Genomic DNA, 22,620 nt, shown 5'->3' on the forward strand with positions numbered 1-22,620 from the left:
ATAAAGTCTAACCAGTAGGGGGCGCAATTGCACTCGGGACCTGCCCCGGACTCATGCCTTTCTGTTGTCACCTAATCGCTTTTGAACATTCTAGAATCCTCCATTGAGCATGTTGTTCTTATGTTTCTGTTAGGTTAAAAACTCTATGTTCGAGTTTTCAGTCTATTGTAATGTCAAGTCCGACAAAAATACAGGAAAGTAAACCTACGACCATTAGCCCAAGTATAGGAAAGCAGGAAGTGATTTCATTCAACAGAGAGGAGACACCCCTCTTGTGTGTATTCTTTTAAGAATGATTTTCATTTTCAATGAAAAATTGCTTTTGTGCACCAAACTAATCTCAAATTGACTTTTAAATTTAGGGGAGTGACAGGGTCAAATGATTAGGATAGTGTTCCTTTATCAAATTAGTGAGTTGAGATAATAGAACTATAGTCTTTGGGTGTGACTGTTGTGAATGGCATGTAAATATTCAATTTTTTGTGTCATTGCTTGTCACATGATCAGTCCTGACATCAATAATAAATACACAATGAATGTCAGTGGTGAATCACAGTTACATCATAGGTTACCACAGTAACCAAAAAAGCATGGAACTCAAAACATGATGATCTGCTAAATTTGGCAAAATTGGTTAACCACTTACTTAAAAAAATGTTTTTAATTATTTTAAGAAACTATGAAAGAAAGAGCAAATGACTTAACAATTACAATACCTTATGTATATCTCATATTATTAAATGGTACACTAAACCAAAACCCCATTTTACAACTAGTTTGCAGGTCCTAATTTTAGATTTTAGGGTGTCATTCACTATAGATAAAGGCAATTACAACTTGCTGTTTAATTTAAACCTAAACATGAAATTTAAAATTACTTGTGTGTATTCACATAAACAAAATAATAAAGTTTGTTAACATTAAAATTGAAAACAGAAAATTCACAAAACATCTTGACTGGAATGTCAGATGTACATTTTATTAAACTATTTAATAAAAAATCTAATTATTAAATCTCACCTACACATTGTTATGTCTAAGAAACAGATTTTAAAGGCTCGAAAATACAGAAGCAAAATTTAAACTTGATAAGATCACGCTAGTGGCAGTAAATGTAATCAATATTCGGATCTATTTTGCCTCACCGCCGCATAATAACACGCATAAAGTGCAGTGGTGGTGGTGAGTCGTCCGCGGAATGATATAGCACGGGACTACACCCAGGCGCTGTCTCAGTTCGTCGGCTTTCTTTCCTGCCCGAGCTGAGATTTCATACAAGCCCACGAGCCGGACAACACAGGAGACGCCAAAACCCTCCATCCGTAGAACACTCGTGAGATATATACCATTTGTAGCGTTAAATCCACTCGAGTGGGTGTAGTGTATTCTATATAACCTTTCAAATCACAGAAAAATGTCTTGGCAAAGCTACGTGGATAACCTGATGGCCGATGGCAGCTGCCAGGATGCCGCCATTGTTGGCTACGCGGACGCCAAATACGTTTGGGCATCGTCAGAGGGTGGTACTTTTAGCGGTATAACGGTAAGAATAAAATATTCGCAGTACTTGTATCGTTAGCGCTTCAATGCAGTTAAATTTGGCGGGTGATTTTTGTGTTGTTGCGAGCGGACAGATTGGGGTGTTAGCAAGCTAGTCCGGTTTAGCACGCGTGCACGGGGAGCCGGTCTCGTGTCTAGCCTGAGCTAACCGTTTAAATTATGTGTTGCAACATATTACAATGAACCAGGACATTTTTATTAACGTTTTTATTAATAAAACTGTGCCTATAGGACTTAACCTCGTTTATTTTATTATAGTGTATAAACGTGGAAATTTAAGTGTTTCTGTTGAATGGATCGAGGCCCGGACGAATGCACAGGGCTGTGGCCACGGCCTCATACTTGCTCGACTCGTATCACAATGAACCTCATTATTTCCAAATAATAAAAAAATATATATAGATACGAGTCCCATTAAAACAACCCCTTTACAATTTTGAAGTCTTAAATGGGAAGTGAATAGATCTAGGGGGCGATTCAATCACACGTTTCCTTTTGCATTATTCAGCAATATCGATATCTGCCATGCATAAGCATGTTGCATTTATTGTTGTTTGATGTCATTTAGGCTTCCATATCGTCGAGTACATCAGACGAATTTTTGACTTGTTAACAGAGATCGGACTCGGTCTGATCTGTCTTAAGATAAGCTGCAAGCAGTCTTAGGCCACGAGAGAAGGAAGTTCAGACAGTGGCGCCTGTGCCTCAAGTTTTTCCCTACAGGAACACAAAGATGGCGTCCTGTCGCCTGTGAACACTCCGTCTTTTCCCCTATCTCATTTTTAGCCCTATCAGACAGTTTTGATCTTAGAAATATAATATTGTTGGCCTTGCAAAATAATACAAGGGCTCAGTCTCGCATGTATTTAGAATACAGCACAGCTTTATCAGATGATCTGCACTCATGCAAACCAAACAAATAAAATGAAGTATGTAAAGTATTCATTATTGTCCCATCATATCAAAATGACATTTTATAAATTACGATGTGGTCTTGGAAAGAATATGAGTAATTTACAGATTATGTTTTTGTGTTAGCTGAATGACACCAAGCATTACTGCTGGAAAATAAAATTTCATACTTAATTTTTCAGCCTGATGAAATCGATGTCATTGTTGGCAAAGACCGAGAGGGCTTCTTTACCAATGGGCTGACTCTAGGGAAAAAGAAGTGTTCTGTGATCAGAGACAGCCTTCATGTGGAAGGGGACTGGACAATGGACATCAGGACAAAGAGTCATAATGGAGAGCCGACGTACAATGTTTCCATAGGCAGAGCTGGCAAAGGTAAACGGCATGTGTTTGCAAATAACTACAGCCAAACCGGTATGATCAGTTAAATTTTCAATGGCAATGTGTAATTTAGCCTACAGATATATCATGCACACCCCATACAAGCACTTATTTTATTGATTATTGTCATTCAGTTTATTGTGCGAGAGAACTCGGACAGATTAGCGGTGTAGATTCGACCAGGGCAAGCCTAGGGAATTATTTAAATGCTTGCGTGCTGGAAAGTGCGGTGGAGCATTAATAGGCCATTATTCAAAATTTTTAAATTGGCATAAACATGTTTTTCCCCCAACTAAATTAGACAAATAGATATTGCTAAGATGTGCCCACTCATACAGTCTGCCTTTGTGGTCCTCTTTCTGAATAGAAGGATAAACAGACGTAAAAGGTACAGTTTAAAGCGATGTCATTCCTTTTTCTCTGAAAAACAACCCAAGAGCTGGCTTTTAGCACTTTGCATGTGTAAGGTTTTCTTCATCTAACCGTTTAAAGATTTCCCTTTACCTTCTCACTATTTAAAAGATCTAGAACTGAACTGTCAATCATTCGTTTACACGAACACCCCACCACACCCTATTATCTCTGGTGTAGAGCGTTTAAGATAAATCATCAAGTTGCAAGTCGAGTCATGTAGACACTGATTAGTAGTAATTTCCCAACTGTAATATTTGTTTGCTCCAAACAGCTTGGTAGGTTGAAAGATTTGGCATTTGTATTTTTTTTTGTAATGCACCCTAAGTGTCTGTAGACAAAATTTAAAAACAGATAAAGTTTGTTTAGACAGAAAGTGTTGTAGGTAACTGTGAAACATTATGCTCAAGTTAGTGTTATGTCAATGGGATTTAGGGTGTGTGGGGAGGTGGGGTTGAAGGTCTTTTGGAATGTGGCAGCGTCAAATTCCCCTTCCTATTTCCTTTTTCCTGTACACTAAAATGTGGGAATACACAGGTCAAGCATTGAACTTCGGTCTATTCTGTCAAATACTCTTCACTTTCCTCTGCTTGGTTGCTTTTAATGGTGAAAGGCATGTGCATGCAAACACTTCTTATGGCAATTGTATTTCTTTTTTCTTCTGTTTCATAATTGTTCCCTTTTTTCCTAACCACCACACTTTTCAACTTTCCCCTTTTTCTATTTCTTCTCTTTCAGTCTTGGTTCTTGTAATGGGCAAAGAAGGGGTCCATGGAGGCGGATTGAATAAGAAGGCATACTCAATGGCAAAATACTTGAGGGATTCAGGGTTCTAATGTAATTAAGCTTGTTTAGTTTCACTTGAGGGACAGAAAGAAGAAAGAAGTTTGCTGTTAAGCTTTCTCCTTCAAGCAGTTAAAGTCTTGAAAAAATTTAATAGCAATCAAGGGAAGAATGGTAATATCCTATAATGTCCCCGTGTCATCGGGGGGAAAGACTTTTTTTTTTTTCTTTTCAGTTTTGTTCATTTGTCGTCTTTTTTTCTTTCCTTATGTACTCCAGTATTGGTTTTAGTCATGGGAAAGGAAGGTACCCACGGAGGATCGCTCAACAAGAAAGGATTTGGCATGGCTGAGTACCTGAGGAAAGTTGGATACTAAAGCAGCCCCTTCCCATCCATCCACACAGCAGCTCACTTTAATACACCACAGCACCCAGCCATACACCCACCCCACCCCTCCCACACCCTCATCCCCACCCCTTTTAGTCAACTTGACAACACTACCAGAAAAAGTTAGTAGATGGATAATTTTTTCTCTCCAACTCTGTCCATTTTTTTATGAGGCTTTTTCTTTTGTTTAATGTTCCTTGTTCTTTATTTTGATTACTTTATTGTGCCACAGTAAATCAAGCATGTTGATTTTTAAGGTTTATTCAAAACAGCACTACTGTACATACCATTAAACCTAAAATGAAGAATTTTTAGAAATTGGACAACTCTGAATTTGTATAAATTCAACACTAAATGAAGTCACTGCATTGTCCAATTTTTCCTTAGGCACTGCTTATGAACCAGCTTAAAATAGATTGTTGCCTCTCAAGTGCTTTGTGCCCTTGCTGAGCTTTTATGGTCTTCCTTGTATACAGCATGTCCAGGATGGAAAAAGTGCATGCATATCTTATAGGTCAATATCATAGTTTTCCAAAAACTTAACTACACCACCTTGTCTCAGCTTTGAAAATGAAGTTAACCGGCCACTTTTTATTATTATTTTTTTTGTTTTTTGTTTGTTTTATTTTCAATTTAATCCCAAATTGCATTAGCCCACCTCAGTCCCTGCCCCGTGAACTGCACCACCTACTCCCAACCTTATAGCTTATGTTTGAGTACCTAATATCAAATGCTTTTGCTGTTGTATTTGGATGTGGTCTTGCAAGTCATTGGTCTAATGTTGGAATATTTTGAGTGTGTGGCAGATCAGCATTTACAAGGTTTGGGTTTACTTGTTTCCCAAGAGCCTTTGCATCCCGGACTCTGTACGGACATTCCACCGCTACAATAGCTCAGGCACTTATAATTGTTGTTTGCCAGCTCATGTAGGATGTTTTTCTTTTATTTGTTAGGTTTTTTTGTTTGTTTGTTTGTTTTAGTGAAAGTGCTGCCATCCCAATGTAACACTATGGTTTTGTCCATTTCACTTTGGTTTCTCCAATAGGACCAATTTGTTTGTTGCATCCGATGGGATTAACAGAATTGCTCCAAACTATTGTTGTGAAGGATGACTGCTAGCTTCATCTGTTGCTGACTTTATAACACTAAATTTTCAACACTTCAAGTACACGATGTAACACCAAGTTCATTTATATTAAACACTATTAATGGCTTAACAGTTTGAAATAAAATGTATGTAAACTACCTGAGAATTTCTCTCATGAATGTCTTGAATAGATGAAATGGCAGTCTTATTGTTAACATCAGCCACCTCAAAATTCTTAAACACATTTGACTTTTAATCTGTTTTTCCAAGTATGAAATCATTTGGAAGTCATTGCCTTGTAAACTACTTTATTGCGATGTATCAAATTGTCATAGCACGGTACAAATGCTTCATTAAATAGACAAAAAAAAAGAAACTGAAGTAAACTGTGTACACTAACTTTTCTGGGAAATGGTGGTATTAGTTGGATTAAGACCACTAGTCAAAGTCCGTTGTATTGTGGAAACTTGTTTAAAAAAAAAAAATAAAGCTGTGTATCCTGTGCCATAATGTAGATCTGATCTGTTGCTACTGTGAGATGGATTTTAACTGCTGCCTTGTTGAGAAGTCAATGCTTCAATGGCACCGTTGGGATATTTGGCATAAATTCAAACTCCAGGGCTTGTGGAAAATGTACAGATTAAAGAGAAACATCAAATTATATCCAGTTCTCTCCCTTCTTTCTTATATCTACCAGCTGATATTCAACTTGCGTGGAAAAAAAATACATGCCATGATTTAACCACCTTGTTTACAGACAGATCAAATAAACTTATTCCAACCAGAAAACTATTTGTTTACTTGATTGTCTTTCTAAGCATCTTTATTAATTTCTAGTTAATTCATCAGCGAGGCAGCATAGGATACGGTAGGCAATCTTTGTATTTATGTTTTCTATTTACTGCCCACAATGTAACACTGCAGCCAGAAGAGGTCGCTGTAATCACAAACTTGCAATTATAAGGTGCTTTAGACTGATTTCTGTTGATTGCGGTTAAAACATGCCTATTTATCTAATGAAAAAAGTAAGTATGAAGGATTTAAACATTTATTCACTTAATAATATTTCTATAGTGATTTTCAGAATTTTGCATTACTGCAAAGCAGCTTTACAGTAAATACGTTTCAGGGGTTTTATTCACGAAACATCTTAAAGGGATAGTTCACTTTAAAATGAAAATTCTGTCACCATTTACTCTTCCTCATGTTGTTCTAAACCTGTATGAATTGTTTTTTTCTGATGAACACAAAAGAAGATATTTTGAGAAATGATGGTAAACACACAGCAGTAAGTGACCATAGACTTCTATAGTAGGAAAAAATATTTTGATAAATGGTAAGCACACAGTTGACGGTACCCATTAAATTCTATCATATTTTTTATTCCTACTATGGAAGTCCATGGTCACTTACTGCTGTGTGTTTACCATCATTTCTCAAAATATCTTCTTTTGTGTTCATCAGAAAAAAGACATTCATACGGGTTTAGAACAACATGAGGATGAGTAAATGATGACAGAATTTTAAAGTGAACTATCCCTTTAAAGGGATTCTGTCAGTTTTGTTAACCTCGTGTTGATTTAAACCTGTATGAATTTCTTTTTCCTCATGAACATAAAACATATTATAAATCATGGATGTGCACAGCTGATTTTAACCACTGACATCCATAGTAGGAAAACAAATATTGTGATAAATCATCATACGCACACAGTTAACGGTAACCATTGAATTCCGTCGTATTTGTTTTCCTACTATGGAAGTCAATGGTTACAATCAGCTGTGTGCTTACCATCATTTATCAATAACATAAGTGTTTTATCGCTAAAACTACGTCCTAAATCTGTGAAAAGTTGGGGTAGTTAAGAGTACTCAGAAGTCACTTAAGAACAAATCACAAACGATACTAAACTGGCTTTTGCCTTCTTTTCATGTGGTAAGAGAAAATATTTTGTGAATATGGGCTCACATAAAAAAACTGTTTGTAAAGAGAAAATTAGAGAAAACAGGAAAATACATAGACTGCTATTATATTCGTTAATAAAAAGGCAAGTTTTTCAATTGTGGATATTACTAAAAAGCACATATAATGGACAACGACTATAAAAATAATAAAAAGAAAGGTAAAAATCTGGCCTATCTCCCTGCTCCTACCTCGGACCAGACCATGAATTTACGTGGGAAATACGTCCCCACGTCTCTCTGGCCGTTTCGCAAACGGAAGGTTGCATGATGCATTGCAATGGTAATATATGGTATGTCATACCAGAAAAGGTTTTTAAAAGATTGGGTGGTTTAGACATTTTTTGATATGCAGTTTTGATATAAACAAGGTTCCAATAAAACTCAGGTTTCCATAAACAGGTTTGTTTATCTTGGATGCTCATATATAAACATAACTTCTCCATGGTCTGTTATTTGGAATAACAAGAATATTGTATATAAAACAAATCTTTATTTTATAGAAATTGGTATGATAATAAAAATAATATTGGTGAGGCAGTTAATGGTCACCTCTTTAGTTATTAATTGTAAAATTAGGTCATTGAAATGTGGCTCCCCTTGTGATGTCAGAAGGGTCTCTTATTATAATACCACCCCTTAATCTGCACTATCCAACCACGTCAATGCCATCTAGTGCAGAGGGAGAGAAAATATTTGACAGCAAAAATGTAGTTTCAATTTCAACAAACCATCATTGTGATCAGTGTCTCTATTTCATTAGCTCATTTGCATTTTAAAGGACACACCCAAAACAGCATATTTTTGCTTGCACCTAGAAAGTAACAATTTAAACATATAATAAATTATCTGTGGGGTATTTCTAATTATAACTTTACATATGTACTCTGGGGACACCAAAGGTTTATTTTACATTTTTAAAAAGTCTTGTGAAATGTCCCCTTTAAAGAATAACTAAACCCCTGGTCAGAGCCTGACTCCACCCACTGCAATATTTGAAAAATGCAAGAAAAGTGGGCAGATCCCAACGGAGATAGAGGGGACGAACTAATGCTGCGTTCCAGGCAACCTGTAACCCGTAACTCACGACTTCAAAACCACGACTCACGACTTTGAACTGGGAGTACACCGATCTAGTACGAGTTCACGGGTGGGAAGTCACGGGTTTGACTGCCGTTCCAGAGCACTTTCGTGTAACTCGTGTTTTTAGAAGGTTGTAAAAACACGAGTTACAGGCTGCCTGGAACGCATGGGGTCGTGAGTCGTGGTTTTGAAGTCGTAACTCACGGGTTTAAAAACCTGCCTGGAATGCACCATAAGTGTGTAGTGAGATCGTAACAAGGGCGTGGTGAGCTTGAACCTGCTTACGTCACGAGTTATTTCTTGGACCCAACATCCAATAGAAAAATTCAACTGCAGTAGCCACCGTTCAACCTGAAGAGGGCAGCACTCAGACGTTTTTACACCATATATTGTAGTATTGAAACACTTCATATCCAAATGTCAAAAAACTTACTAAAATCAATGAACAGCACTAATAAAGCATCATTCTTACAGATCATTAACTAAAAAAAGTTGGTTTAGGGTTTAGTTACTCTTTAAAGGCAGGGTGCATGCTCTCTGAAAGCCAATGTTGATATTTGAAATCACCTAAACAAACACGCCCTACCCCAAAAGAATCTGGACCTTCTCTTGATAGATCCGCCCCACACATACGCAAGCAACATATTGGTTAGTAGATACGCCCCTTACTGCTGATTGGCTACAATGTGTTTGGTACCTTGCCTACTCCCTTTTCCAAAGTGTTTTTTTTTTTAAATCATGCACCCCACCTTTAATTTATCCTGTGATACAATAGTCCCCAAATTATTTAGAGATGTGAAGGTTACTCGTATTTTTTTGCAAATTGGAAGTAGAATCCATAAAACATTTATTTTATCAATGTATATTTACTCAAGTCTTTCTGGATTAATGTGGAATACTTGATATTCAAACTCACAAAATAAAAAAATTCGATTAGCTGGTATATTTTTGTATTTAAAAAAATTAACTGTGTGGAGAAAGACTTATTGATCAACTTATTGATTATTTATGGTACATTTAACATACATAAACAATCCCATCAGCATATTATTTAGAGCAGAACTACGAAATAATGTTGAAACTATTACAAATCTTAGAAATAAAAAAGCAAAACGAATGAATAAAATTTTTGAAACCTTTTCTTTTTTTGCTTTATTAAAAAAATATCCTCATGTTTTTATTTACTCTTTTTTGTATTGTACTTTGTATCAATATTTTGAATGTAATAATAATCGTGATATTCTTATTGTTCTTAAATAAAAAGACTGCATCCGTATTCAAGCCTGGTTTATTCAGTTAAATGAGCATTACATTCATATTACAACAATTTAAGCTTAATTATTATAATAGTAAACTTTATAATTTTCTGAAATAAGACAGTCTTGATGACGTATGCAGCCTACAACTGCGACCTCAGAAGGATGCAGCCTTCCGTTTGAGACACGACACCGATTTCTTTCTTTAGGTTGCTTAACAGGTGTCTCAGATTTGCCAGTGGACGTGCACTAATTGTACGCGCACGATCCTTTTTATTTCCAAACCTTGTAATTTGGCGGGTTTTTGCGACACGCTACAGTGGTGTGGCGCGGTGTGTATGCAAAACCGTCTAGTCGAATGGCGTTCCAAGATAACCTGACGTGTATACTTTTTATTTGGCTTAACTTTATTGACGTGAGCAGTTTTCAGACATCTAAAGAACATAAAAGGTTTAATTCAGTGGGCTCTTTTAACAAAAGAGCAATGGAGTCATATGATACAAAATCTACAGCACAAGTTGGGCGTCTTCTCATTTCTCAACCTTCAAATTATAACATTGATGGTGACCTCAACTCTCCCAATCGACCCCACAACTACGAGAACGGATATCATTCAGGTGATGCAGGTAATGGAGGACCTGTGTTATTTATTTAAGCAATACAATTTACCAATGCATAAACTACAGAATTAGAGATGTATTCGTTTTCCTCAGCACTGAAGGTTGTCCTAAGGTTAATGTTTGGTTCCAAGAATGTTGTTTTTCTGTTAAAAAAACATTAATGGATAACCATTAACTTGCCTTAGGATAATTATCTGCTTCAAGGTAGCTGCTCTACAAAAAAAAGAATAATTTTGTATATTTGTTTTGTTTTCCAGTATAAATATCTAAGAATTCTTAAATTGATTGCACTCTTTTTTACGTTCTTATAAAAGGCTGGGTGAATATGCAACCACTTTGGGGGCAGGATTACGGTCTGAATACCCTGCATGTGCCAGCAGTGGATAGGCTACTTGGAATGAGACCAAAGGTTGATTGTACCGGAGATTTGATGAAACTGATAGTTCATGGAAGTGCTGCGTCTTTAGGGTCCAACTTTCTGATTGACCGAGGTCTGCTCCTCAACTAATGTTAAATTATTGGGCCTCAGATTTTGGTTGCTTTGCAAATATTTTTCTTTTCATATCTAGGAGGCATTTCACCGCTTCCTTTGTCACAGTTACCCTCCGAATGTGGCCATACATTGCTAAGAACATGGAGGGACTTTGTTTTCATCATACCATTTAATGGATGTTACGTATCTCAGGAGGTGTGTGCCTTCATTTGAACTGAAATTAAATATAGCACGTTATTTGATATTACCTTACCCTTCTGTCTTTAGAGAGACATGCACATACTTCCGTTACTTTGGTGGGGACTGCCTATAAAAATGTCTTGTTCTTCACCGACCTTGGCACAAAGTACCCCAGCTGTGTCTTGCTACACTAACGGCATGATTGTGAAGCTACCGGGAGACACATCTATGAAGCTGAAGGTCAAAGGTAACGAATGAGTTCAAGTTTGTTCATACAAAATGATATACATCACGCATCAAAAATTGTTTGATGTTCTGCTTTGTACTTTCAGTGATGAATGAATGGCTTTCTTTAATGAAAGCATCAGCCAAATGTGGATACAGCTTGGTGTCGCATCCAGACAGTGTTGCCATTCATGCCCCATATATGCCATGCACTGAGGCAAAGGTGTGTGTGTGCTTCTTTCTTGAATTGTTCATTTTACTCATTATGAATGTACTTATTTTCTGTTTTCAATTACAGGATGGGATGTTCACGCTCAGCATGGCAGCAGAGAGAGCGTTTAATCTATCTTGTCCCGCATTGTCGCTCAGTCTTCCTATGATTGAGTCTGATACTTCAATACCACTTTATCCTGTTTTGCCAACTCTTGCTCCTGCCACCACCGCTAGCAGTACAACTTCTCAGCCAGCAGTCACAACCATGCAACCATATTTTAAGCCCGTACCTCCAAAATACCCTTTTCTAATTTTTCAACCTATTGTCCCACCAACAGTTGTTCCTCAGTATCCTAAAGTTGTTGCTCCTTTGCCTGTTACCCAGTCCCCACAACCACCTCTTCAACCAAAACCTTATGACCCCAAACCACCTCAAATTTGGTACCCATGGTACCCCAAGCCCACTCAGAGTTTACAGCCAAAATACCCAGTAAAACCTGTTCTGCCTCCAACCAAGGCGGACCCCAAACCACCTCAAATTTGGTCCCCGTGGTACCCCAAGCCCACTCAGAGTTTACAGCCAAAATACCCAGTAAAATCTGTTCTGCCTCCAACCAAGGCTCCTAAACCCCCTAAAATTCCCATGGATGACAGATTAAAACCTACAAGTATTCCTCATGTGAAAATCACACCTGTGGTCCCTTTTGGGAAATGGGTGCCCATGTATCCTCCTAGCAAGCCGGTGTATCCAAGAAAACCTGACGTTGTTGATACCCCCTTAGAGGCCTATCAAGTCCCCCACTGGCTTTATCCTCCCCAATTCTGGCCAAAACCTCATGAGCCTCCTCTATCAAAACCCTCTAAACCTGTATTTGCACCACCCATGCCCAGCCCCACAAGAAAGGCAGAACCAGTTAAACTCCATATTCCATTGTATGAACCCTTCCCACGGCCTCATTTAGACATTCCACCTGTTCCTACAAAAGTACCGCAGGTTACTACAGTGTCCCCTCCACATACTAAAGCTGCAAAGCCACCTTCCAAGCATCCTGATTCCCCTGTTAAGGGCCCTCCTAGCATGCACTTTGATTTTGCTCCAGACACTTCCCCCAGCCCTGCACCTTGCAAAATTCATGATAAAGTTGTTCACGACCCTACCCCTCCAAAGGCTCCCAAGGTTCAATTTAATTTATCCTGTGCACATTCTTTTCACTGTCCAACGTGTTGCCCTGGGCCCCCTTCAGTATCCTACCACCATCACAGCCATCACCATTTTGGTCATCCTTTTCCTGCGCCTTATCATGCCTCTCCTAGTCTTACTAAAATTACAGCAGAAATTCAGTCCCCTCTTGTTCAACCTGCCAGTTCAGCCTCTGCCCTATTTCCATTTATTAAGGGCACTAGTTATTATAGCCCATATTTTTCAGAAAGTGTAGTTGTGCCATCAGCAGTGCAAGATTTGGTACCATTTGAGAGTCCGTTCATCAAGTCTACCCATGATACTTCACAGCTTTGGGCAAGACCTACAGTGTATCCTTACGTTTTTAGGACATTGCCAACAGATGCCGCCTCACCTCAGTTTGCAATGAAACCGAAACCTGCATTTGTTCAATCTATCGTATTACCACATGAGCCTACCAAGCCGCTTTCAGGATCTTTACAAAATGCACCAATTGCAGATCCTGTTCAAAGCCTAAAGCCTGTCCTCTACCAGGCTGAGACGCAGCAGTATGTTCCCCCATGGGGACATCATATGCCCATGTTTGTTGCTCCAAACTATGGTGAAACACTTTATCAAAGCAAGCATGAGGTTTCTTCAAAGCCCACAATGCCTCCAGCTTATGACAATGTACCTAAGAATTACTGGTATCAAGCTTCACATGCACTTCCCATGTCTGATGCTCCTGCAGAAATCTCCTTCAAAGAAACATCAAGACGTCTACCGTTAAATAATGAGCGGAATCCACCGCAGCAGTCAACCACACCACCTCAACCCACAACGACTCATGACATTAACTCTCCAAAACAGCTGAATGTTTATCACTCAATGCAGATTCGCAAATCTGTCCCAACGCGCACTCAGCTGTACGACCCTCAAAATGGAAAACCTTCAAATCCTATTTTAAGAGGGACAGGACCCTTTAATAGTTACTGGGTCCCTGTTGTTCAGTCAAAAGCGAAAGCTGTACGCTCTACCCATCAACCACATGGTAAGTTGACTGCTTGGTTTGCTGCAGTGTATAGCAATTCCAGTTTTCGCACCCCTCTTCCAGAATGTGTGCATATACAAAACACCTCATTCTATTCATCAGCTTGTTCACTAGTTCGCATTAACATGTAATCGATAGGGAGTGAGAACGCATATTTGACGTGCTGTCCGAGGAGAGGGCTCCGTGCTCGGAATTTTTGCCCAAACCCAGAGTGCTCCCCCCTCTTTAACTGGAATAAATGAAACTAGAGAGTGAGGTGATTGGGTGGAGGAGGGATGCTGCAAAAAATCTGTCACGGGACCGAGGTGAGGGACTGCGATGTAAAGGCACCTCTTTGCACTGATTGGTTGGATCACATGACCATGCTCCTCCCGAACTTCATTTAATGTGTTAATTATATAGACATCTATAACATTAGGCTTGTTCACTTGATTGCCGTGTGACATTGCAGTACTGCGGGTGTGATTTGCGAGTAGACTACTCTGAATGCTTTCAAAATGCTCTTGCAGTACCGTGCAGCACCACATGAAGTCCAAAAAGAGGACTTGTTATAAGTAGAGGGTTTTTATATAGGGGGACAAGTGGCAGTCATAGCCTAGTGGTTAGACAGTTTGTAACCCAAGAGTTACCAGTTCGAGTCTCACGGCCAACAGGTTGCGACCGTGTTGCTCCCAGGCGCTGTTTGTATTGCTGCCCATTGCTCCGGATGTTTCCGTTTACTACTCACAGTATGGAGGTAAATGCAGAGGTCACTGGGAAATGCGTCACTTTCACATCACATCTAAAAAATTCTTTGAGGGGGTGTGAGGACTGGAATTGAAAAACGTTGATATGGTGCATTGTAACCATTGTGTTTATTCTTTTTAAGGTCTTCCGATGGGTCCACTGCAGTCTATCTTTAGGCACTTGGGAAAACTGAAGCAGCGCTAACAAATAAAAGTTTACAAGTGAAGAGATGTTATTGACCTTTCTTTAACCACTTATACTCTGCAGACCTGCCAGTGGCTCCAAAATCACATCAAATTTTAGTTTTTTTGCAAATAAAACAACTTTTAAGTAGGTAGATTACGCTTTAAAATTCAGGCATGCCCAATTCTTCAAAAATTAATTGGGTAGGTGGTGTAAATGCAATGTGGTTGGAGGGTGGCATTTGAACTTTAACCATAAGAAAATATTAGTAAGTGATTAAGAAGTGCATCATGTAATGTTTGCTTTCATATCCAAAGGCCACACCTGAGTTTTGTTGATCTCCGCTCTGACTTTAACATGTTAATAGCATTGAGATTGATTTTTACAACCAAGAAACTGGGAACCAATATCAATACAAAATCTGTGAAGATATATTGTCTTGAACTTTATGAAGTTAAAATGCAAAACTGATTAAATTCTGTGTGGATTGTCGAAACTATATAAACGCCTTTCTATCGTGTATACATTTTATTACAGTATGTAAGGATATAGAGGTTCTTTTCACAGTGCAGGATATTCAGTGGCCTGAAATTAAATAATGATAGTCATGGATTTTGATTTCATTCAAATGGGTACAAAGTGTATTTTGAATTTCGTGTTAGATAAAATCAGGGTAAATTATTTGATTTGCTTCTCTCTCGCTTACTAGCTCGCATGTGATTTCTGTGTATGTGTGTGTATAGAAAAATCAAGTGGGAATCATTGATGAAAAACATCACTGTGTTTGTCTTGACTTTTAGCCCGGTTTGATCAAGATAAACATTTTATTACATCACAGATAAATAGTTTTAATTTACATGATGTTACTGTTTGACAGATATATTACGGCTATCCTTTCTTATTACATTTACCTGCTTTGATATAAAACATTTACCTCTGACAGACTGCAGTTATAAGTTCAGCATACAGCTCGCTATAACATGGCACAATATTGTTATCTAAATAGCTTGGTTCACTGAAGCTCTTGAGCAGCTCAGAAATGTTTCTTCATCCCTGGACAGACAGGCAGAACGAGCACTGGCGCTGGTGGAATGGGTGGTGTTTGTACACCTGGCGCTGGTGCATCTGGCGCTGGTGCATCTGGTGCTGGTGCATCTGGCGCTGGTGCATCTGGCGCTGGTGCATCTGGCGCTGGTGCATTTGCCTCTGGCACTGCTGCATCTGCAGGTTCTTGGGCAACCTCCCTCTTTACAACAGGTGCTGCCTTTGGCACGACTAACTCTGCTGATTCAGCAGATTCTGCAGAGAGCAGGCCTGTGGCCGCGGGGTCGTGCAGCCGTGTCACCTTGTGATGTTTGTCGGCGTGGACGGCTGGATCATAATGAGGTCCAGAGGTGTGTGCATGTAGAGCTGGTTGGACTGGCACTGTGGCGTTGGCTGCTTGGGTCTGTCATGAATAAAGGAATATATTTAACGTAAGTGACCCAGTTATAAGTAGGACTCACTCAAGAGTGAGATGTGTAATTTCTTAACAACATTGCAATTAGTTTATTGTAGAGTTATGTTTGCAATTCTGTTTTATGCCTTTAGTGCCACAGAAAGCTTTATTTTTGTGAACAATATAGGATTATAGTTTAAAAAGTCACTGAAAATATATATTAAAATGTATTTATTTACTGCATCGAAGATTTTGCAGGCCACTTGGTTGAGATTGGCAGAACCTTCAGCCTGACAGAAGCCATGGATCTAAAAGTGATGAGAAATTTGAATCAGACACTGCCAACACTCGGTTCACTTTAAAAGATTACAAAAATGTAACTGTAAACAATAAGAACAGAAGCATGCATTACGAAACGGTAACAGGGTTCATTTAGGTAACATGTTGACTTTGGACACAAACAAACCCCACAAACATTAACACAACAACCAAAGTAATATCACTATTTTAATGATGCTTACAGCAGTGGCGTGATTCTGGGGGATGCAAACATCTTCATCATGACTTGTACAGTTTGTGGCAATAATGGCGTATTCTGCAAAGTATCTGTTCCCTCCCGAAACAACCTGCACAGATACATATTTGGTTAGAGCCTCATATGATCTTAAAAATGCTAAAGATCTTTTTATGTCTGATATAGTTTACCTGGGATGCTATTCTTCCGATTTCAAAAAGTGAGAATTTTGTGTTTAAAGTGTGATTTTTATTAAAGTCATCTAAGGAGGCTCTGATGAGCTGGACACCATCTGTATCATTTAAAGCAATAAGCTGGCGACAGCCGAGGCATATGTCTTCAAAAGACTCTAGAAAACAAAAGGCAGATTGATGTCTTTTTCTGACTGTGAACAAACGAAAACATGTTTTTACAATGCATTTCTGTTCTCCTACCTAATTCAGTTTTGCACTTGAATGACACAACAGCCAGGCCTTGAGTTGTATTTGAGAGGGCAAAATCACAATCTGCCTCAACTGCCTGGAAGTAGATGACAATTAAAGTTTATATTCGATTAATTACATAATAAAAGTAATGCTGGTTTAATTGACCTCACCGTTTGACGCTTCTGTCTGACTGGGCATTGGCTCACTGGTGTCGGATCTAAGACGTGGCACGTAGTTTCCAGAAAGTCCAACTCCAAGCGATAAATGTCTGGTTTACCGGGCTACAAAGACACATTTATATCTGACATATTTCAAGTGTAGATATATTGTAAAAGAACCGTTTGAAATACAAATCAACAGTTAAATTCACATAGCACGTTTCACAAGTATTACTAAAGATGATAAAAGTATAAAATGATGCACACAAAATGTTGACATTGTCTTACCGTGGAAACGATCTTAATTTTGTCAATTTGATTCAGAGCATATTTGTAACCGTGAGTGTGCTGAGCATTGAGGAATTTCTCTGCCACCAGAGCCGCTGCTTCAGCCTCTGGGGCATCACAGGGAGGTAAGCTGATGGTGGGCATCACCACTTGCGCCCATGTCCCCATTACCAGGAGCCCGAGAACAGCGAGTGTAGCCCAGAGCTTCATGCTGCAAAGCAAAAACCTGAACTCCTAACGTGAATATGCAGACAAAAAGTGACTACGTTTGATTTGTTGTGTGTATATATACCTTGCACTTTGTACACAATGTAAATGTGGACATTCGGATTTCTCTTACGCAAACGACACCAGTGAACCATCTTTGAATGCCAAAGTAAATGAAACTGCTCAAATCGAGTGGGTGTTCCTCTGAAATTTAGCTTGGGGAAGCAAGGGTGATTTTAGACTTTGATCATGTCCTTAGTGGGTAAGTCAGCTATATGGAGCTTGATTGAAATCGCTCAGTTTTACTGCTATTCAGATTTTGCACTTTTTTAATGAATTTATGCCATTTTAATCACTCAAATAAATAAGCTGGAGAAGTAGTTTTTTTATGTTTTTATCGTAAAAGCAACTTCTAGTGAGAAAACTGTTTTCTGGTCCTTATCAAAAACCCAATACTGAAAAGCAAACATACCTTAATGTAAACTTGTTTTTCTAAAGTGACTCTTTGGCCTTAGCATTGCAGACACCGCAGAAACAATTACTGTACTTTGGGTGTGCAATGTAATTATGCAAATTATGTTATTTTATGATCAATATTTATTTTTCCCTTTATTTTAATTTTTTATTAAATAGCTATCTTTTTTAGATTGCTATTCTTAGATGCTATTCTGAGATGTAAAATAAAATGCATTGCTGGCTAGAGAAGTTTGTAATTTAATTTGGTAAAATATACAATTTTTTTATAATTTTATCTATTTTTAGCTATTTACAAGTGCAAAATGCAATATATATATATATATATATATATATATATATATATATATATATATATATATATATATATATATATATATATATATATATATATATATATATATATACTATATTATCAACATGCTATTTATAGTAGGTGAAAATAAGTTTTATTTAATAACTAAAATGATAAAATTGCAATAAATAGATATAAATAGTACTTAGATGCTATCTATATTGGCAGATATTTGCACCAGTGGAAAGTGGTGACTTCTCTTCCGAAGGGCTCATCATTTCAAAATATGTGTTTGTTGCGTCATGTTAACCATGTGCATCATGCGTCTTGTCAAAATAAGTACCTGCTGCACACGCGTCTAAACGGTTTATAATAAAATAGGCATTCATGTTCACAAAGGCACAAACTCAACACTAAACTCTGATTAACATGATTCTGGCAAACGCGAGCGTCACTTTTATCATAAACCCTTTAGACGCGTCTGCAGCAGGCTTGTATTCTGACAAGATATGTGATGCACATGGTTCACAAGACACGGCAAACACATATTTTGAAATGAAGAACCATACACATGATGGGGTAAATACATGTTGTGACAAGCTTCGCATCGTGCGCCCTCGAAAAAGAAAAAGTCACCGCCTGCCACTGATTTGCACCTTAGTATTTTTGTACATGAAAAGGATGCAATGAGTGTAAAATAATTATATTTATAAAAATTATTAAATAGATCCTGCATTATTGGGAGAATAAAACCCTCCCAACACCGAGCCCTAACCCTACCCAATAAATGCTTTTATTCTTAATAAACACTCATTGTGGACTTTATTTCCACTCTTTAAACATTTTCTTAATTTTTATAAAAAATAAATGTCATTTTATTAAGATATGCGATCGGGAGAGGTTGAGGTCGGCAAATGGCAGATTCGAACCAGTGATATCGCGTAAAATAGCATTTACACTCAGAAATAGACACTCAGAATAATATATACCTTGAATCCATTGTAAATCATCTACTAAATGCATACACATAAATATAAAAATATTTTAATAAATTTAGATTCACCCGCTGACAAACAACATTAAATGATGGACAAATATAAATATCTCAATATCAGCACTATAAACACATGGGCGTCACACTATGATTAACTTAAATCTTTTAAAAATAGACATAAGAAAAAAAGGCTTTTTTGTTATTAGATGCAGAAAATTGTTGACCTAAATGGGTTTTCAATGTACAGTTTTGCAATTATTACATTTGCTCCTCCTTACTCCTGGTTATGCAATTATGAACATCTAATAAAACCCCTACAGATATTCAAATTGTGTCCATTCAGCATACATTATGATGTCTTCCTATGTTTCTGAGAAGAAGCTCGGATTTTATCTCTAGTCATCATTGAACGCGTTCCATTCGATCTCTGGATCATCATCTAAACGCAGTATGAGGTAAGACAACAGCTGGAAGATATTCTGCCACAGGAGCAGGAACACATAGATGTAGAAGTCACTGACGTCAATCTGACAGTGGTCACCTGCGAAGCTCATCTCACACAAGCACTGAAACCTGTTGATCAGATTACGGCAGAAGCCTCCGTTCAGGCACGGGTCAGACGCGCATTCATCCAGATCCAACTCACACCTGTTAAAAAACAAGCAGCATTTCAGATAGACATACGGACTCAAGGAAAACCCTATATGGCAATGGATCAATTCTTCATTTTGGGGTGGTTGCAAAACATCCTACAGGCTGTGGATGAACAAATTCAGACTTTTTTAAAGAAAATGCAATTGTCTGTGTTGAACCTGACACAATGATTCCACATGCTAAACAAAATACTGGGTTGTTTCGGTAAAATATGGACAAACCCAACTAAAATGTCCATAGTTTCATTTAAATATTGTGATATGCATTTGCAAGAGTGCTTCAAAACAATTGCAAAATGTCCAATGACCAAAATCCCAAGCATGCACTATGTTTCGTGTTTGGCACATATACGTTCATCAAATACTTTGTTTTAAATCTGCTTAAGGTCATTCAGAAATAACGGTTTGTTAGCAGAATCCATAAAAGTTTGATAAAAAAAGCTAATTTACAAGAAAACATATCAGATGTACTTAGAGGGTTTTTCTCTTCATATGAATGCTCTGTATATTTTTGTTTAATAATGTATCCTGTTTGCTTATCTACATAAAGTACTCTGCAAGACAGTATAAGGGGGAAGAGAAAGAGTCTTCAGAGAAAAACAAGTGGGAGAAATCATAATGCTCCATATGGTGACTGACTATAGGAATGCGGGTACTGTTTACAGTTTAAAGAGCCATTCAGTTGCTGAATGAACTGATTTGCCTTAAAGGGACTTTGGCCAGACTTTTTTTGGAATCAACTGTACATTTTGGTTGTGAACCCTGCTTGCATCACATTTGCCATCATATATTTAAAGCACTTCAAATCACTTATGGGGCTTTACGTTTCAAACAGGATGTTGTCTTAGAGCGTATTTGCCTATGCAGACAGCAAGGAAGCTGCACAGCTTTTGAAACAAAGCTTCTGTTTAAAATCCTCTGTTAGTTTTGTTTTACTCAACATAAGTATGAATTTCCCTTTTTGGCAATCGTTTATGATTACATCATATTTGAAGCAATTCCAGGTAAGTTATTCATGTTCACTGTGGTATCAAACTGAACTGTGTCCGTCTACCTTGGAGGACAAGCTTTTGAATAGAGGGTGTGTGGGTAAAATGAGCAAAATTATGGAATTGCTAACATAACTTTTTATTAAATTATCTGAACATTTCATTATGACAACTTATATCATGCATCTCATTTTAATAATGACATAAAAGCAGATCTTACAGTGTTTACTGTAAATATGTAGGGTTGTGCCTGAACGAGTTCATTGAACGAAAGTTCATGAACTCGTTCATATTTTGGGCGAACGTGAACTGAACGTACTGTATAACTGCCTGATGAACGTACTGTGAACCAGTGTTGGGGGTAACGCATTACAAGTAACGCGCATTACGTAATAATATTACTTTTCTGCAGTATCGAGTAAAGTAATGCATTACTTTATAAATGTACACATTAATATGTGAGTTACATTTTTAAAAAAGTAATGCCAGTTACATTTACAGTTTAATTAATTCATTTTAAAAATAAAATAATGTAGTGAATTAAACTGAACATATTAACGTAGAATTACGCACTCTGTGCGCCTATGCAGGAACGTTTGAGTAATTTTTGAGCTTGACATTTTTGCCGTCATAAAAACACCTGCAAGGCCTGAAAGAGATAAAGCCTCAGCCAAGTAAGAAAAAGTAACGCACATGTAACTTAAAAGTAACGTAAGCATTACTTTCCATGAAAAGTACTAAGTAACATAATTAGTTACTTTATTTGGGGAGGAACTTAATATTGTAATGCATTCCTTTTAAAAGTAACTTTCCCCAACACTGCTGTGAACTCGTTCATTCTGGGGCTTGTGAACAGCACGCTCTCCCAGTTTAACGTCGTTCAATAGGGTGCCAGATTTTGATAGAGTCTACCGGTGAAAACCTGGCTAAAACACACTGTAAACAGGCCTTAAAGGGAAACCAGGCAAGTCTGCATAATATTTCTCTACGAGCTCCCCCTGGTGTCTGAAAGTAAATGCTTTCAAACACACTGTCGTAAAAACGAACTGTTGTCCCTCCCCCCTCGGAACCAAGTTTATCAGCTTATTTCCAATCCAGTTATGTTTCCCTTCCGTCGATCAAGGGTTTTCGATGCTTCTCTCGCGGCTCTGCCATTTGCAACAATCGCTAGCCGTGTTTAGCTCGCCTGCCTCTGTGTTGTTTGCCGTAAAGTGATCCTGCTTCTCGCGATATCTGAGACTTTGCGAGACTGAAGGACACCGGGTCGGATACAGTGAACTTGCAAGTGGGGTATTCTTCCTACAGACGGTAGGGGTGGGCGAGAGAGAGTCTTCATTCGTCTGGTAATGAGTCATTTAACCATATACCGACTTACGAAGATGATTTATTAACATAAAAATGCTGCCTTGTGTCCCTTTAATTTCCCGGAAAATACACCCAATCTGGCAACACCGCCACTAGTCAGTGTTTTGCGGCTGCATGCGTCATCAAAACAACACCGACTCTGGATGC

General features: G+C 38.0%; 4 protein-coding genes across 6 annotated transcripts in view; 2 read left to right on the top strand and 2 right to left on the bottom strand.

Annotated features, from left to right (window-relative positions):
• The first annotated feature begins 1,198 nt into the window (after positions 1-1,198).
• Positions 1,199-6,183, top strand: pfn2a (profilin 2a). Of its 3 annotated transcripts, XM_065268428.2 has the most exons (4): positions 1,199-1,543; positions 2,655-2,847; positions 4,003-4,101; positions 4,327-6,183. In XM_065268428.2, exons 1-3 carry the CDS (start codon positions 1,415-1,417, stop codon positions 4,098-4,100), a joined length of 420 nt encoding a protein of 139 aa, XP_065124500.1. In that variant the 5' UTR covers positions 1,199-1,414; the 3' UTR covers position 4,101; positions 4,327-6,183. The 3 variants fall into 3 exon arrangements, with proteins under 3 accessions (XP_065124500.1, XP_065124494.1, XP_065124488.1); XM_065268422.2 differs by having other exon boundaries at positions 4,003-6,183; XM_065268416.2 differs by lacking the exon at positions 4,003-4,101 and having other exon boundaries at positions 1,202-1,543.
• Positions 6,184-10,083: 3,900 nt separating this feature from the next.
• Positions 10,084-15,297, top strand: LOC135747956 (uncharacterized). The gene is made up of 7 exons (XM_073814936.1): positions 10,084-10,449; positions 10,758-10,934; positions 11,013-11,131; positions 11,204-11,363; positions 11,449-11,564; positions 11,640-13,764; positions 14,633-15,297. The coding sequence occupies exons 1-7, from the start codon at positions 10,182-10,184 to the stop codon at positions 14,692-14,694; spliced, it is 3,027 nt and encodes a 1,008-aa protein (XP_073671037.1). The 5' UTR covers positions 10,084-10,181; the 3' UTR covers positions 14,695-15,297.
• A 142-nt stretch (positions 15,298-15,439) lies between these two features.
• Positions 15,440-17,765, bottom strand: ahsg2 (alpha-2-HS-glycoprotein 2). Its single transcript, XM_065268434.2, has 7 exons — positions 17,497-17,765; positions 17,221-17,331; positions 17,060-17,144; positions 16,817-16,974; positions 16,633-16,737; positions 16,351-16,419; positions 15,440-16,120 (listed from the first exon to the last, which is right to left on the bottom strand). The coding sequence occupies exons 1-7, from the start codon at positions 17,704-17,706 to the stop codon at positions 15,707-15,709; spliced, it is 1,152 nt and encodes a 383-aa protein (XP_065124506.1). The 5' UTR covers positions 17,707-17,765; the 3' UTR covers positions 15,440-15,706.
• A 1,896-nt stretch (positions 17,766-19,661) lies between these two features.
• Positions 19,662-22,620, bottom strand: part of LOC135747966 (protein crumbs homolog 1-like) — a 15,292-nt gene continuing 12,333 nt past the window's right edge. Inside the window, exon 8 of the mRNA XM_065266032.1 lies at positions 19,662-20,114. Within this exon, the coding sequence (XP_065122104.1) occupies positions 19,862-20,114 (253 nt within the window). The 3' untranslated portion in view covers positions 19,662-19,861. The remainder of the gene's footprint in view (positions 20,115-22,620) is intronic.

The sequence above is a fragment of the Paramisgurnus dabryanus genome, chromosome 6, assembly GCF_030506205.2.
Source record: "Paramisgurnus dabryanus chromosome 6, PD_genome_1.1, whole genome shotgun sequence".
Classification (NCBI taxonomy): domain Eukaryota; kingdom Metazoa; phylum Chordata; class Actinopteri; order Cypriniformes; family Cobitidae; genus Paramisgurnus; species Paramisgurnus dabryanus.